This window comes from Trichomycterus rosablanca, chromosome 10 (assembly GCF_030014385.1).
Source record: "Trichomycterus rosablanca isolate fTriRos1 chromosome 10, fTriRos1.hap1, whole genome shotgun sequence".
Classification (NCBI taxonomy): domain Eukaryota; kingdom Metazoa; phylum Chordata; class Actinopteri; order Siluriformes; family Trichomycteridae; genus Trichomycterus; species Trichomycterus rosablanca.
The window spans coordinates 39,474,696-39,487,976 of record NC_085997.1 but is presented as its reverse complement, the minus strand read 5'-3'; the positions used below and the strand labels follow the sequence as shown (position 1 = coordinate 39,487,976).

At 41.3% G+C, this 13,281-nt stretch overlaps 2 protein-coding genes across 2 annotated transcripts; one reads left to right on the top strand and one right to left on the bottom strand.

The window, feature by feature from the left end:
* The first annotated feature begins 56 nt into the window (after window positions 1-56).
* On the top strand, window positions 57-2,042 carry rasd1 (RAS, dexamethasone-induced 1). The gene is made up of 2 exons (XM_063003328.1): window positions 57-949; window positions 1,075-2,042. Exons 1-2 carry the CDS (start codon window positions 679-681, stop codon window positions 1,599-1,601), a joined length of 798 nt encoding a protein of 265 aa, XP_062859398.1. The 5' UTR covers window positions 57-678; the 3' UTR covers window positions 1,602-2,042.
* A 5,365-nt stretch (window positions 2,043-7,407) lies between these two features.
* med9 (mediator complex subunit 9) lies at window positions 7,408-8,804 on the bottom strand. The gene is made up of 2 exons (XM_063003327.1): window positions 8,728-8,804; window positions 7,408-8,516 (listed from the first exon to the last, which is right to left on the bottom strand). The coding sequence occupies exons 1-2, from the start codon at window positions 8,802-8,804 to the stop codon at window positions 8,297-8,299; spliced, it is 297 nt and encodes a 98-aa protein (XP_062859397.1). The 3' UTR covers window positions 7,408-8,296.
* Between the last annotated feature and the right edge of the window lie 4,477 nt (window positions 8,805-13,281).

Genomic DNA, 13,281 nt, shown 5'->3' with positions numbered 1-13,281 from the left:
ATTATGTTCACTTAAAATTGCATTATTATTATTTTTTAAAGTGAAATTTCACATTCACGAGTCCAGAACTGTGAGTCCAGGTGGTCCTAATGTTTTGGCTCATCAGTGCAGTCCTTAAAGACTGCTGGGTTGCCAGATTTTCACAACCCACGGCATTAAACTCCATCCATGATTTCACACTGCAGGAGAAGTTGGATCATTTAATACACATATGATGCCGCACTAGATGTGTGCATTCGCTACCTTTGTTGGAAGGGCTGAACTTAATGATCCAGCAATGCGGGGTTTAAGGACGTAGCCATGAATTGAACCTTGGGTCGAAACACCAAAGCTACTGGAATTTCGGGGGAATGGGGACATTTAAAACATGCATACCAATTTGGAACACTAATATAGACTAAGATTACACAAATGGAGTTGGTGGATTATGTTTATTTATCATTTTACATCAGTATATTAGGGGATACATGCGCAAATGAATCAAGACCAATCTGGCAACCAGGTCAGAAGCGCTGGTCCAGCCCATTGAAGGGAGATGGTGACGCGCAAGGGTTCGAGCTGCTTAAATAGCCCAAACTCAGTCCTAGACTTAAAGCTGAGACTTCAACCCACAGGACAGAAGACAATTCATCAGGATTTCACTCATCTGTGCATTTGTGGACATAAGGACCAAAAGCCATGATTAAGAAAATGTCTTCATCTGAAAACGAGCTGGAAATCCCGGCTAAGAACTGCTACAGGATGGTGATTCTGGGCTCCACAAAAGTTGGAAAGTCAGCCATCGTGTCTCGATTCCTCAACGGCAGGTTTGAGGAGCAGTACACACCTACTATTGAAGACTTCCACCGAAAGCTCTACAGCATCCGAGGAGATGTTTACCAACTGGACATTCTGGACACGTCTGGGAATCATCCGTTCCCTGCCATGAGGAGACTGTCCATACTGACAGGTAAATACCATAAACCAGTGAAACCAGTCTGCAGTGTGTGTGGGTGTGTAAAATGTGCACTTGTAGTGTGTGTGCATTAAATATTAGACAGCTCATCACAGTTATTTTCTCTCGTTGCCCCACAGGTGATGTGTTCGTGCTGGTGTTCAGCTTGGATAACCGGGAGTCGTTCGGCGAGGTTCAGCGCCTCAAGCAGCAGATCTACGAGACCAAGTCGTGCCTGAAGAACAAGACCAAGGAGAACATGATGGTTCCTCTGGTGATCTGCGGGAACAAGGGTGACCGGGAGTTCCAGCGTGAGGTGACCCGTGAGGAGATCGAGCAGCTCCTGGTTGGAGACGATCATTGCGCGTATTTTGAGGTCTCAGCCAAGCGCAACACCAACCTGGACTCGATGTTCCGACGCCTGTTTGCGATGGCCAAGCTGCCCAACGAGATGAGCCCCGACTTGCATCGCAAGGTGTCGGTGCAGTACTGCGACATGCTGCACCGCAAGTCGTGCAGGGGCAAGAAGCCCAAAGACGGAGACGCGTACGGGGTCGTGGCGCCTTTTGCGCGTCGTCCCAGTGTCCACAGCGACCTCATGTACATCAAAGAAAAGGCCGTCGGGGGAGGACACGGTAAAGACAAGGACAGGTGTGTTATCAGCTAATAATATCGCCTTATTGAATCGATTTATCGAAATAAAACTCGAGTAGAGCTGCAGGGCGAACCGGAGTGCGCACGGTGAGGAGAAGCGTCCTGCATGAGCGCAAGCGAAACCTCTCCATGTCTCCAGGTTTCCAGGTCAGGACACCAAGAGGACGCGCGTCTTACATCTGCAACAGTCTCATCCACTAGATCTGCTTCGTTTCTCCTGTAGATACCGAACACTAGTGCTTGTTCTTTCCAAGTCCTAAACGTTCAGGAGAACGCGGTGAGCTGTGAGCTGCAGTGGCTTCAAGTGCTGAACACAAGTGTTTACATGTGCTGTAGGTCTGTTCATCACGAGTGCACAAAGCTTCTCATACAAAACTTGAGTTTTTTTTATTGTATATTTATTTGTTTCTGCAACTGTAAACTTTGTAAATAAAGAAAAAAAATACTAAATACACCAAGCATGCTTTTTATTTAAGTCTCTGGTGCAGTCTTTTCCAGATCAGATGCGCGTAATGATGCTTTATTACACTTAAACTGTTCGAATAGTCGTGAATATATTCACATGTCTGCAACCCCAAATCTAAAAAAGTTGGGACGGTATGGAAAATGTGTTTCATTTATTAATAAACATCCATTCCTGCATTTTAGTCCTGCAACACATTCCCAAAAAAGTTGGGACAATGTCCTTCTCACGACACCGAGGACGCAGAGCGATGACGTGTTTCCGTTATTTTGTCCCGTTCTTCCTGCAGGCAGGACGCTCCAGCACCCGTACCCTCTACTTTCACAGATTCCCTGAATGGTTTAATGATATTCTGCACTGTAGAGGGAGAAATATGCAAATCCCTTCCGATCTTTCTGTGAGGAACATGGTTTCTAAATATTTAAATCATTTTCCCACACTTTTGTGGACAAACTGGATCCTCTGATCATCTTTGCTCTTCGGAGACTCTGAAGCCTCTCGTGGTGCTGCTTTTGTACCAAACCATGATTACAATCCCGTCATTATTTAGTTTTGTACCTCATTTGCTAGCCCTAAATTTCCCTTGTATTAACTGTTTTTGGAAGGTGTTGCCGGTCTGAAATGCAGGAATGGAAGTTTATTAATAAATTAAATAAAGTCAAGCAGAAAGAAGATGAAACATCTCAGCTTCATCCTGCCTGACATCACATCAGAGTCAAAGTAATGTTAAGAAACAAAATAAAATGCATGTTTAATGTACAGTAAATTCAAGTGGCTGAGATTCATAAGCAAAGCTTTTTCCACATGTACGTTTAGGGCTGACATAAACATATATATGATTTACATGTTGGCTGCCCCAAACATGCTGCTATTATTTAAGTAACTGCATTTGTGTGTGTGTGAGTAAGTGGTTAATCTTAACACCACAATCCTATAAGTCATATAAATGTGTCGTCAGATCTATAGAACACACCGATCACTATGAGTTTCATCAGATCAAATCATTAAATTTACTTTAGGTGCAACTTGGCCACTATTTAAACTAATTAAGCTTAAATGTATTATTATTATTATTATTATTAAAAAGGTAAATATCCACTTTATTGATAAAGCACCCTCAGGTTTCTGATATCTGTGGACATTTTTTGTTGTCCTTGTTGTTTTGAGCATTTGTTTGTTAATGTTATACATGTACAGTAGTGTTCAAAAAAATAGCAGTGATTTTAAAAAAGTGAATAAAGCACAAAATCATCATAATAACTTTTATTTCCATAAATGCAAATGCACTGAAAATACTCCACTTTCAATTCTAAATCAAAACATTAACAACATTTAGCCAGTTTGTGTTCATCCTTTACAGAAAGTTAAGAAAAATGAATATTAGGCTGTTCAAAAAAATAGCAGTGCAGCAATTTTCTTTAAAAACTCAAAAAATGTATCTATAATATGAAAAAAAATTTAAGGTTTTACTTTACTTTAAATTACTGAACTAATATTCAGTGGCATAACAATTGTTTCTGAGATCTGTGTTGCATGGAGTCGACCAACTTCTGGCACCTCTGAACAGGTATTCCAGTCCAGGATGATCAGACGACATTCCACAGTTCTTCTGCAATTTTGGGTTTTGCCTCAAAAAAACGCGTTTCAGACGTCAGAACACAAGTTCTCTCTGGGATTGAGGTCAGGGGATTGGGCTGGTCACTCTATTACCTCAATCTTGTTTGTCTGTAACCAAGATGTTTTGGGTCATTGTCATGTTGAAACACCCATTTTAAGGACATTTCTTCTTCGACATAGGGCAACATGATCTCCTCAAGTATTCTGATATATTTAAACTGATCCATGATCCCTCGTATGTGATGAATAGGTGTAACACCATGGTATGAGAAACATCCCCATATCATCATTTTGTACCACCGTGCTTTACTGTCTTCACAGTGTACTGTGGCTTGAATTCAGTGCTCGATGGTCGTCTGACATACTGTCTACAGCCACTAGACCCAAAAAGAACAATTTTGCTTTCACCAGTCCACAAAATGTTGAGCCATTTCTCTTTGGACCAGTCAATGTGTTCTTGGCAAATGTTAACCCATTCAGGACGTCTTTTTCTTAACAACGGGACTTTGCAAGGAGTTCTTGCTGGTAAATTGGCTTCACTTAATCATCTTCTGTACTTACTGGTAACTTCAGATGTTCCTAATTCTTTCTGGAAGTGATCACTGGCTGAGTATTTGCCATTTAGGCTATTCTTCAATCCATTTGAACAGTAGTTCCACGCTTCCTTCTGCGTCTTTCAGGTGTTGGTTGTCACTTCAAGGTATTTGAGATCATTTTAGCTGAGCAGCCAATAATATGCTGCACTTCTCTGTATGTTTTTCCCTCTACTATCAACTTTTTAATCAAAGTACGCTGTTCATCAGAACAATGTCTGGAACAACCCATTTTACCCAGTATTTTAGAAGGAAATGAGCTATGACCAAGCTGTGCAACATTTGCCCCCCTCCTACCTTAAATAAGGACCAAAACTGACACCCGTTCTTCTGCAGAATGAATGACTTCACCAATTAAACACCTCACTGCTATTATTTTGAACAAGCCCCTTTCAATCAATGCTTCCGTTACTCAGAATGAGTGGGATGCATGTCCTAATTGTTGGGTTTGTTTTGTTTTCATTACTCTACTACACTTTCAAGTGAATTTTTTGCTATGTAGAAATATCACTTCTACTAAAAACAGTGATTTATCAGGTTAATGGTGTTGGACTGCTATTATTTTGAACACCACTGTACATATACACTGATCAGCTATAACATTAAAACCACCTCCTTGTTTCTACACTCACTGTCCATTTTATCAGCTCCACTTACCATATAGAAACACTTTGTAGTTCTACAATTACTGACTGTAGTCCATCTGTTTTTCTACATTCCTTTTTACCCCCTTTCATGCTGTTCTTCAATGGTCAGGACCCCCACAGAGCAGGTATTATTTAGGTGGTGGATGATTCTCAGCACTGCAGTGACACTGACATGGTGCTGGTATGAGTGGATCAGACACAGCAGCGCTGCTGGAGTTTTTAAATACCATGTCCACTCACTGTCCACTCTATTAGACACTCCTACCTAGTCGGTCCACCTTGTAGATGTAAAGTCAGAGACGATCGCTCATCTTCTAGACCTTCATCAGTGGTCACAGGACGCTGCCCACGGGGCGCTGTTGGCTGGATATTTTTGGTTGGTGGACTATTCTCAGTCCAGCAGTGACAGTGAGGTGTTTAAAAACTCCAGCAGCGCTGCTGTGTCTGATCCACTCATACCAGCACAACACACACTAACACACCACCACCATGTCAGTGTCACTGCAGTGCTGAGAATCATCCACCACCTAAATAATACCTGCTCTGTGGGGGGTCCTGACCATTGAAGAACAGCATGAAAGGGGGTAACAAAGCATGTAGTGAAACAGATGGACTACAGCCAGTAATTGTAGAACTACAAAGTGCTTCTATATGGTAAGTGGAGCTGATAAAATGGACAGCGAGTGTAGAAACAAGGAGGTGGTTTTACATACATACGTTTGGATCCACACTGGAGGAGCAGTACACGTCAATTCTTCCGATTCATTTATTTGAGCCAGACCCACTTCCATTATTCAGAAAGCAATGTTCAAAATAATGCAATAAAATAATTATTTACAGTTTCTTTTATTAAAAAAGGGTTTCAAACAGAATCACTTCAGTAAACAGCACGGGTGTCATATACAGGTCCTTCTAAAAAAATTAGCATATTGTGATAAAGTTCATTATTTTCCATAATGTAATGATAAAAATTAAACTTTCATATATTTTAGATTCATTGCACACCAACTGAAATATTTCAGGTCTTTTATTGTTTTAATACTGATGATTTTGGCATACAGCTCATGAAAACCCAAAATTCCTATCACAAAGGTTCTCTAAACGAGCTATTAACCTAATCATCTGAATCAACGAATTAACTCTAAACACCTGCAAAAGATTCCTGAGGCTTTTAAAAACTCCCAGCCTGGTTCATTACTCAAAACTGCAATCATGGGTAAGACTGCTGACCTGACTGCTGTCCAGAAGGCCATCATTGACACCCTCAAGCAAGAGGGTAGGACACAGAAAGAAATTTCTGAACGAATAGGCTGTTCCCAGAGTGCTGTATCAAGGCACCTCAGTGGGAAGTCTGTGGGAAGGAAAAAGTGTGGCAGAAAACGCTGCACAACGAGAAGAGGTGACCGGACCCTGAGGAAGATTGTGGAGAAGGGCCGATTCCAGACCTTGGGGGACCTGCGGAAGCAGTGGACTGAGTCTGGAGTAGAAACATCCAGAGCCACCGTGCACAGGCGTGTGCAGGAAATGGGCTACAGGTGCCGCATTCCCCAGGTCAAGCCACTTTTGAACCAGAAACAGCGGCAGAAGCGCCTGACCTGGGCTACAGAGAAGCAGCACTGGACTGTTGCTCAGTGGTCCAAAGTACTGTTTTCGGAAATCAAGGTGCCAGAGTCTGGAGGAAGACTGGGGAGAAGGAAATGCCAAAATGCCTGAAGTCCAGTGTCAAGTACCCACAGTCAGTGATGGTCTGGGGTGCCATGTCAGCTGCTGGTGTTGGTCCACTGTGTTTTATCAAGGGCAGGGTCAATGCAGCTAGCTATCGGGAGATTTTGGAGCACTTCATGCTTCCATCTGCTGAAAAGCTTTATGGAGATGAAGATTTCATTTTTCAGCACGACCTGGCACCTGCTCACAGTGCCAAAACCACTGGTGAATGGTTTACTGACCATGGTATTACTGTCCTCAATTGGCCTGCCAACTCTCCTGACCTGAACCCCATAGAGAATCTGTGGGATATTGTGAAGAGAAAGTTGAGAGACACAAGACCCAACACTCTGGATGAGCTTAAGGCCGCTATCGAAGCATCCTGGGCCTCCATAACACCTCAGCAGTGCCACAGGCTGATTGCCTCCATGCCACGCCGCATTGAAGCAGTCATTTCTGCAAAAGGATTCCCGACCAAGTATTGAGTGCATAACTGAACATAATTATTTGAAGGTTGACTTTTTTTGTATTAAAAACACTTTTCTTTTATTGGTCGGATGAAATATGCTAATTTTTTGAGATAGGAATTTTGGGTTTTCATGAGCTGTATGCCAAAATCATCAGTATTAAAACAATAAAAGACCTGAAATATTTCAGTTGGTGTGCAATGAATCTAAAATATATGAAAGTTTAATTTTTATCATTACATTATGGAAAATAATGAACTTTATCACAATATGCTAATTTTTTGAGAAGGACCTGTAATTCAGTGAAAAAACTGGAGACTTGTTAGAATTCGATTGCATTCTATTATATTCTACTTACAAATAAAGGTTCAGGGTTTAATATTTACACGTTGCTACTGCACCAGAAAGCAAAATCAGTGACATGCCAGTAATTAGTGGCAACATATAGTATAGTGTATATAACATATTTTAAGCCAAAACATTACAACCAGCCCCAAAAATGTGAATGGTAACACCTTTTTTGTAAATACTCATTAAATGTTGGGAACATGTTTTGAGTGCAGCACATATGATCATAAGGCATAAAGACTCGAGTTACTTTGATAAGGACCAAATCATCATCTCCCAGGTTTCACGGGCAGCCTTGATGAGTACCAGCCTGTCTAGAACCCCTTACAGGGTGACATGGACTGGACATGGAACCCATGCCTCAGGTGGGTGGTCGTAATGTTCTGGAACATCAGTGTCTATTCTATGATCAGTGAGCCATTTCAAGTGTCCAAATAAAGCTGTGGACACAGCATCTGGACATGATAGGGACATGGTAAGGACATGACAAAGACATGATGGTAACATGACAGCTGCCAGTCCAAATAAAGCTGCCAGTGGACACAGCATCTGGATATGGTGGAGGCATGATAGGGACAGGGTGGAGACATGATGGCAGTTGTAGCCTAGCAGTTAAGATAGTGCACTAGTAATCAAATGGTCGCTGGTTCAAGCCCCACCACTGCCGGGTTGCTGTTGTTGGACCCTTGAGCAAGGCCTTTAACCCTCCATTGCTAAGACTGTACACTGTAACTGTAATGGAAGTCACTTTGGATAAAAGCGTCTGATAAATGCTGTAAATGTAAATGATAATTATGAAGACATGAACGATAGACAGTCCAGCTATACACACATCACATGAGCAGCAGTATCACAAGTCCTTCTCATCATCAGGACGGTTTGGGGATGTCGAACATGCACAAGCCCTTGTACTTCTGTAACAGCTCGTTCTTGGTGTGGACCTGCTCCCTGAGGGTCCGGAGCCTGTTCTGCTGAAGCTCCGGACTCATGTCGATACCGGGCATGGTCAGGATCTGCTCCCGGGTCTCCTGGATCCGCGTTCTGAGCTTGTTTAACTCCTGGTGAACATCCTGGTTGTCTTTATCCATGCTGTTGGATTAAGGTGAGAAATGTTAGAGTTAAATATATAAACTATTCATTCTATTAGTGAGTACAACATCCGGGTGTTTGGTTAGCGCTGGTTAGCAAGCTACCGCTAGCTAGCGATCGGGAAAGCGGTTTAAACACAAAATATTGAATCTATGAGTTTGGTTTGAAAGCGTATGTTATATCATCTTATTTATGTACTTATATATCATACCATTTGATAATATCGTGTATAAGTGGTAAAAAAGAATAATCTTCTGTATCGTTCACCACCGGTACTGTAGTCGCCATGTTTGCACGCGCACGATTTCTGCGTCAGACACGAGTCACCGGTTTAACGCTAAATTAGCAAACAATGCTAAACTAGCAAACAATGCTAACAACAACAAATAGTCAAACGTATCAAAACACTAAACAGTACATTTGCTTTCTAGTTTGTTTTGCTTAGTTCGCTTGTTTGTTAGTTTGTTAGTGTTTTCTTTTCTTTTGTACAGCACATTGTAGCCCAAGACAGTTTGAAGCTTGTCTGACTGTGAGCAGTGGCACTGATGTTCTAGCAGCATTTAATTCATGCCACACATCTGACCATCCTGGCAAATGTTCTTTAAGTATTTAAACACAGTTTGGGGTGTTTTCCCAACCTTCACAATAGACAAAAACAACTGTCCAAAGAATGTTGTACAGGCAGTCAAACCTGCTTTGTTTATATGAACACTGAGAAGTTACAAACTATAATAATAATAAATAAAATCATTAACAAGGGATTTGGAGGCCGTGTAGGGTGTCCATATGTCCGGATGGAATGCCAGCCCTAAAATGCACATTAATTACTATGTTTTAATAACTGTTCACGTTGCCGACATGCCAAAACTCATTGTCTGCTTTACCATTGCTTTATCCTGGTCAAGGTTGTGGTGGGTCAAGAAAGGCAGGTTGCTTGTCCATCTATTTATTCATTTATTTATTAAGATTTTAACGTGATGTATTACACACTTTGGTTACATTCATGAATCATGACAGAAATGGTAGTTACCCATTACACAAGATTAATCAGTTCACAAGTTCAATGTCAAACAGTCATGGACAATTTAGTGTCTCCAATTCACCTCACTTGCACGTCTTTGCACTGTGGGAGGAAACTCACACAGACACGGGGAGAACATGCAAACTCCACACAGAAAAGACCCGGACCATCCCACCTGGGGATCGAACCCAGGGCCTTCATGCTGTGAGGCGACAGTGCTACCCACTTAGCCACCATGCCACCCCACTTGTCCATCACAAACACACACTTTCACACACACAATTTCTAGTGTCTCCAGTTGTCCTGACTGCACGTCTTTGTACTGTGGGAGGAAACCAGAGCACCGGTAGGAAACCCACACAGACACGGGGAGAACATGCAAACTCCACATAGAAAAGCCTGGTTAACGTTTAAATAAAGGTTGCTTATATTCCTTAAGCTTTATTCATACTAGTGGAATAATTACTGTAATAGAGAATACAAATGAAAAACCTGTATGTGTTCTAGATCAGTACATGTTTGCTTATACAGCGTTCCCGTGAACTGTTGTCTTCATGTGTTCTCATTCATTTGTAAACACACAGTTTTCATGCCTAATGAAACACGCTGTGTTTTTGTTTAACACAGAACGATGTGGGCTCAGAGATTACGATTACAGAGAGTCAAACTACTGAACAACATGTGATGATGATGTAAATGTTGTAAATATACCCATGAGAACTGATCTGCCGTTTATCAGGACAAATCAGGAACAGCAGCAAAAAAAACAATATTAAAACTCAATTTAAGTCTGTGGTGTGAGAAATTAAGCTAAAGATTTTTATATTTATTTACTGAAAATTCCTCCCTACTGTTTTTACTATTCTCTGTATTACTTTTATTCCCTTCTGAATTCTTGTACAGGTGAGCAAATTGTTCCAAAATTTCACTGACACCAAAAGTACAGAACCAGAATCAGAATCAGGCTTTACTGGCCAAGTCTGCTCACACATACAAGTACACACACACACACACACACACACACACACACACACACACACATAACTCACTCCTCTCTCACACACACTCATACCTCATGTCAAATTCACATTACAGGTTATAGAGTTCAGTTATTCTTATGTACAGTGTTGAATAGGAAATATTTATTAAGTGGGAATAGACCAGTGTATGGGACGTTGTGTGTTATCATATAAATTAAATAAGTAATTTGTTGTGTCCATGCAGTAGTATTCAATTGTTCATGAGCATGATTGAGTGGGAAAACTAATCATAACTGATGAACTTTGTGTAAGTTTTCTGTGTACATATGGTCATCCTGGATTTAGTGCGGGCAGTTGTAGCCTAGTGGTTAAGGTACTGGACTAGTAATCGAAAGGTCACTGGTTCAAGCCACACCACTGCCTGGTTGCCATTGTTGGGCCCTTGAGCAAGACCCTTAACCCTCAATTGCTTAGACTGTATACTGTCATAGTACTGTAAGTCACTTTAGATAACAGTGTCTGCTAAGTGAAGTTGGAGCATGTTTACCGCAGTGTTATGTTAACAAAGTTATTGCAGCTGTAAAAGTAACTTCAGTTGCTCAACACTTCAGGTCTGTGTATTTGTAAATCCTGCTTAATAATCGGCCACACATTTTACTGTGAAACAGGCCTGGACTGCAGGCTAATCAGTTTAGCATCTGCACTCTCTTGCTTTAAAGCCACAGTGATGTAAAATGCATAGAATTGTCTTGCAAAAACCATGTGTGACATCCATGACAAACGATTTTCTTAGATGGAGGCATATGTTGCACCAAAATGCTTATGGAGATACCACAGACTGATTTTTCATTTGTGGTTTATTTGCTTTGCTCTGCTCCACATCTGCCATTACATCAGCCCATCAAACATGTTTATCTCTAATAGTCCCATTGATTTTTATCATTAATAATAAGCCACGCTTATTTCCCCCCTTGTTTACCCTCTCCAGTGTAAATATACATTTCCACGGGAACAGAAATGGGAACCTCCTGAGCTTTTACACCACGTTATCAGACTGTTATCAGGAAGCGTATTGGCGGCGTACCGCATCAGTACCACGTGTTTCTGGATGATATTGGGAAGCCATTTATGGACATGTGTCACTGTGTGGGTGGAGGGTTTATGGGAACCGTGTGTTGTTGTAACGGGAGAATATTTACCAGTAATATTTTACGAGAAATGAAGAACGATTTATTAACAGAAAGCACAATGTAAAGATGATCAATAATTCATACGTGTTGTGGATTCATGTGGAAATGTAAAGACTATATACGTTATACAAGGTCTGTATAGGATAAACTTTAATTTATTATCCGTCTGTTTTTAGTAATGCTAGTAAATAATAAATATGAATAAATAGTTAGTGGATCGTGAGTGCAGAATCTCTGGAACATTCGTATCTACTTCTATTGGATGGAATTGGAATGGTCTCTACCAGGATGGCAATGCCCATGTCCTCATTCTTATTTTAGAAAAAGGCTGTTCCAACCATTCAGTTTAGTTTCAGGGATTTTTATAAATTACAAACCCTAACTTCATTGTAGTTTGTAAATAGAAACACATTTAGAATTTGATGCTGTAACAGACTCCAAAAAAGTTTGGACGTGGACAAAGATTTCAGCATTCCTTAGTGAGCAGGTGGGTTGGTACCAGGTGAGGGAATCATGATCGGGTGTAAAAGGATCCACCAAAGAATCAGTCTGTACAAGCAATGATGGGGTGTGGCTCACCACCATGTTCCAAACTTCAACTTGACCATCTACCTTACAGAATATTGTGAAAAGATTTAGGGAATCTGAAGAGATCTTAGTGAGTGTTGAATTTTGTGCATAAGAAACCGTCATGCTACTGTGATAAATATAAATGTATAACATTTACATTTTCAGCATTTAGCAGACGCTTTTATCCAAAGCGACTTACACAATGAGCGGAACACAATGAGCAATTGAGGGTTAAGGGCCTTGCTCAGGGACCCAACAGTGGCAACTTGGTGGTGGCGGGGCTTGAACCGGCAACCTTCTGTTTATTAGTCCAGTACCTTAACCACTGAGCTATCACTGCCCTATAGAAATGCAACCTGAAACTCACTAAGAGAAAGTCGTACATTGATTCTTTACAGAGTTCTCTGGGCCCCGGCTCATTCCAGATGGACTGAAAGACAGTGGACACGTGTGCTGTGTTCAAAAATTCCATTCGCAAACCTGCTACAATTAGTGTCCTCAGTTCCCCACGCATTAAAAAGTGGAATTAATAGGAACGCTGATGGAACACAGGGGTAAACACGCCCCCGTCCTGATTTTTTGGAGCATCTTGCAGGGATCAAATTCTAAATGTAGAAATAGTTTCTTACTCCCTTATCAGTTAAATAAAGACATAACATCTAAATATCGTCAAAAAATCACCGGGTTCAGAGATGAGAAACGAAGCTGGTTTGTTTGCAGCTTCAGGAAAACACTGGACACACGGAGAAACACACGCTGGACACACTCTGGACAGGGTGTTTCTGTTTTGATTGAATGTATTGGATGGAGTGCATTATTCAGACAATCTGCTTGATGATTGCTCACAGCACAAAATGACACGATATGTGGTGTGTGTGGTGTGTGTGGGACAGTGGACACGTGCAGTCCCCCTGCGTCCCCAAACAAAGAGGACAGAGGGGCTAAATATCTGCTGTGCTCCCAGATCTTCCTCTGCAGCTCAGCTTCAAACTTTTTCACTTTAC

Coding starts and splice junctions, on each gene's coding strand:
- rasd1 (XM_063003328.1), top strand. CDS start 679: ATGATTAAGAAAATGTCTTCATCTGAAAACGAGCTGGAAATCCCGGCT. Junction 950..1,074: donor GAGACTGTCCATACTGACAG/GTAAATACCATA, acceptor GTTGCCCCACAG/GTGATGTGTTCGTGCTGGTG.
- med9 (XM_063003327.1), bottom strand. CDS start 8,804: ATGGCGACTACAGTACCGGTGGTGAACGATACAGAAGATTATTCTTTT. Junction 8,517..8,727: donor ATACACGATATTATCAAATG/GTATGATATATA, acceptor TTAATCCAACAG/CATGGATAAAGACAACCAGG.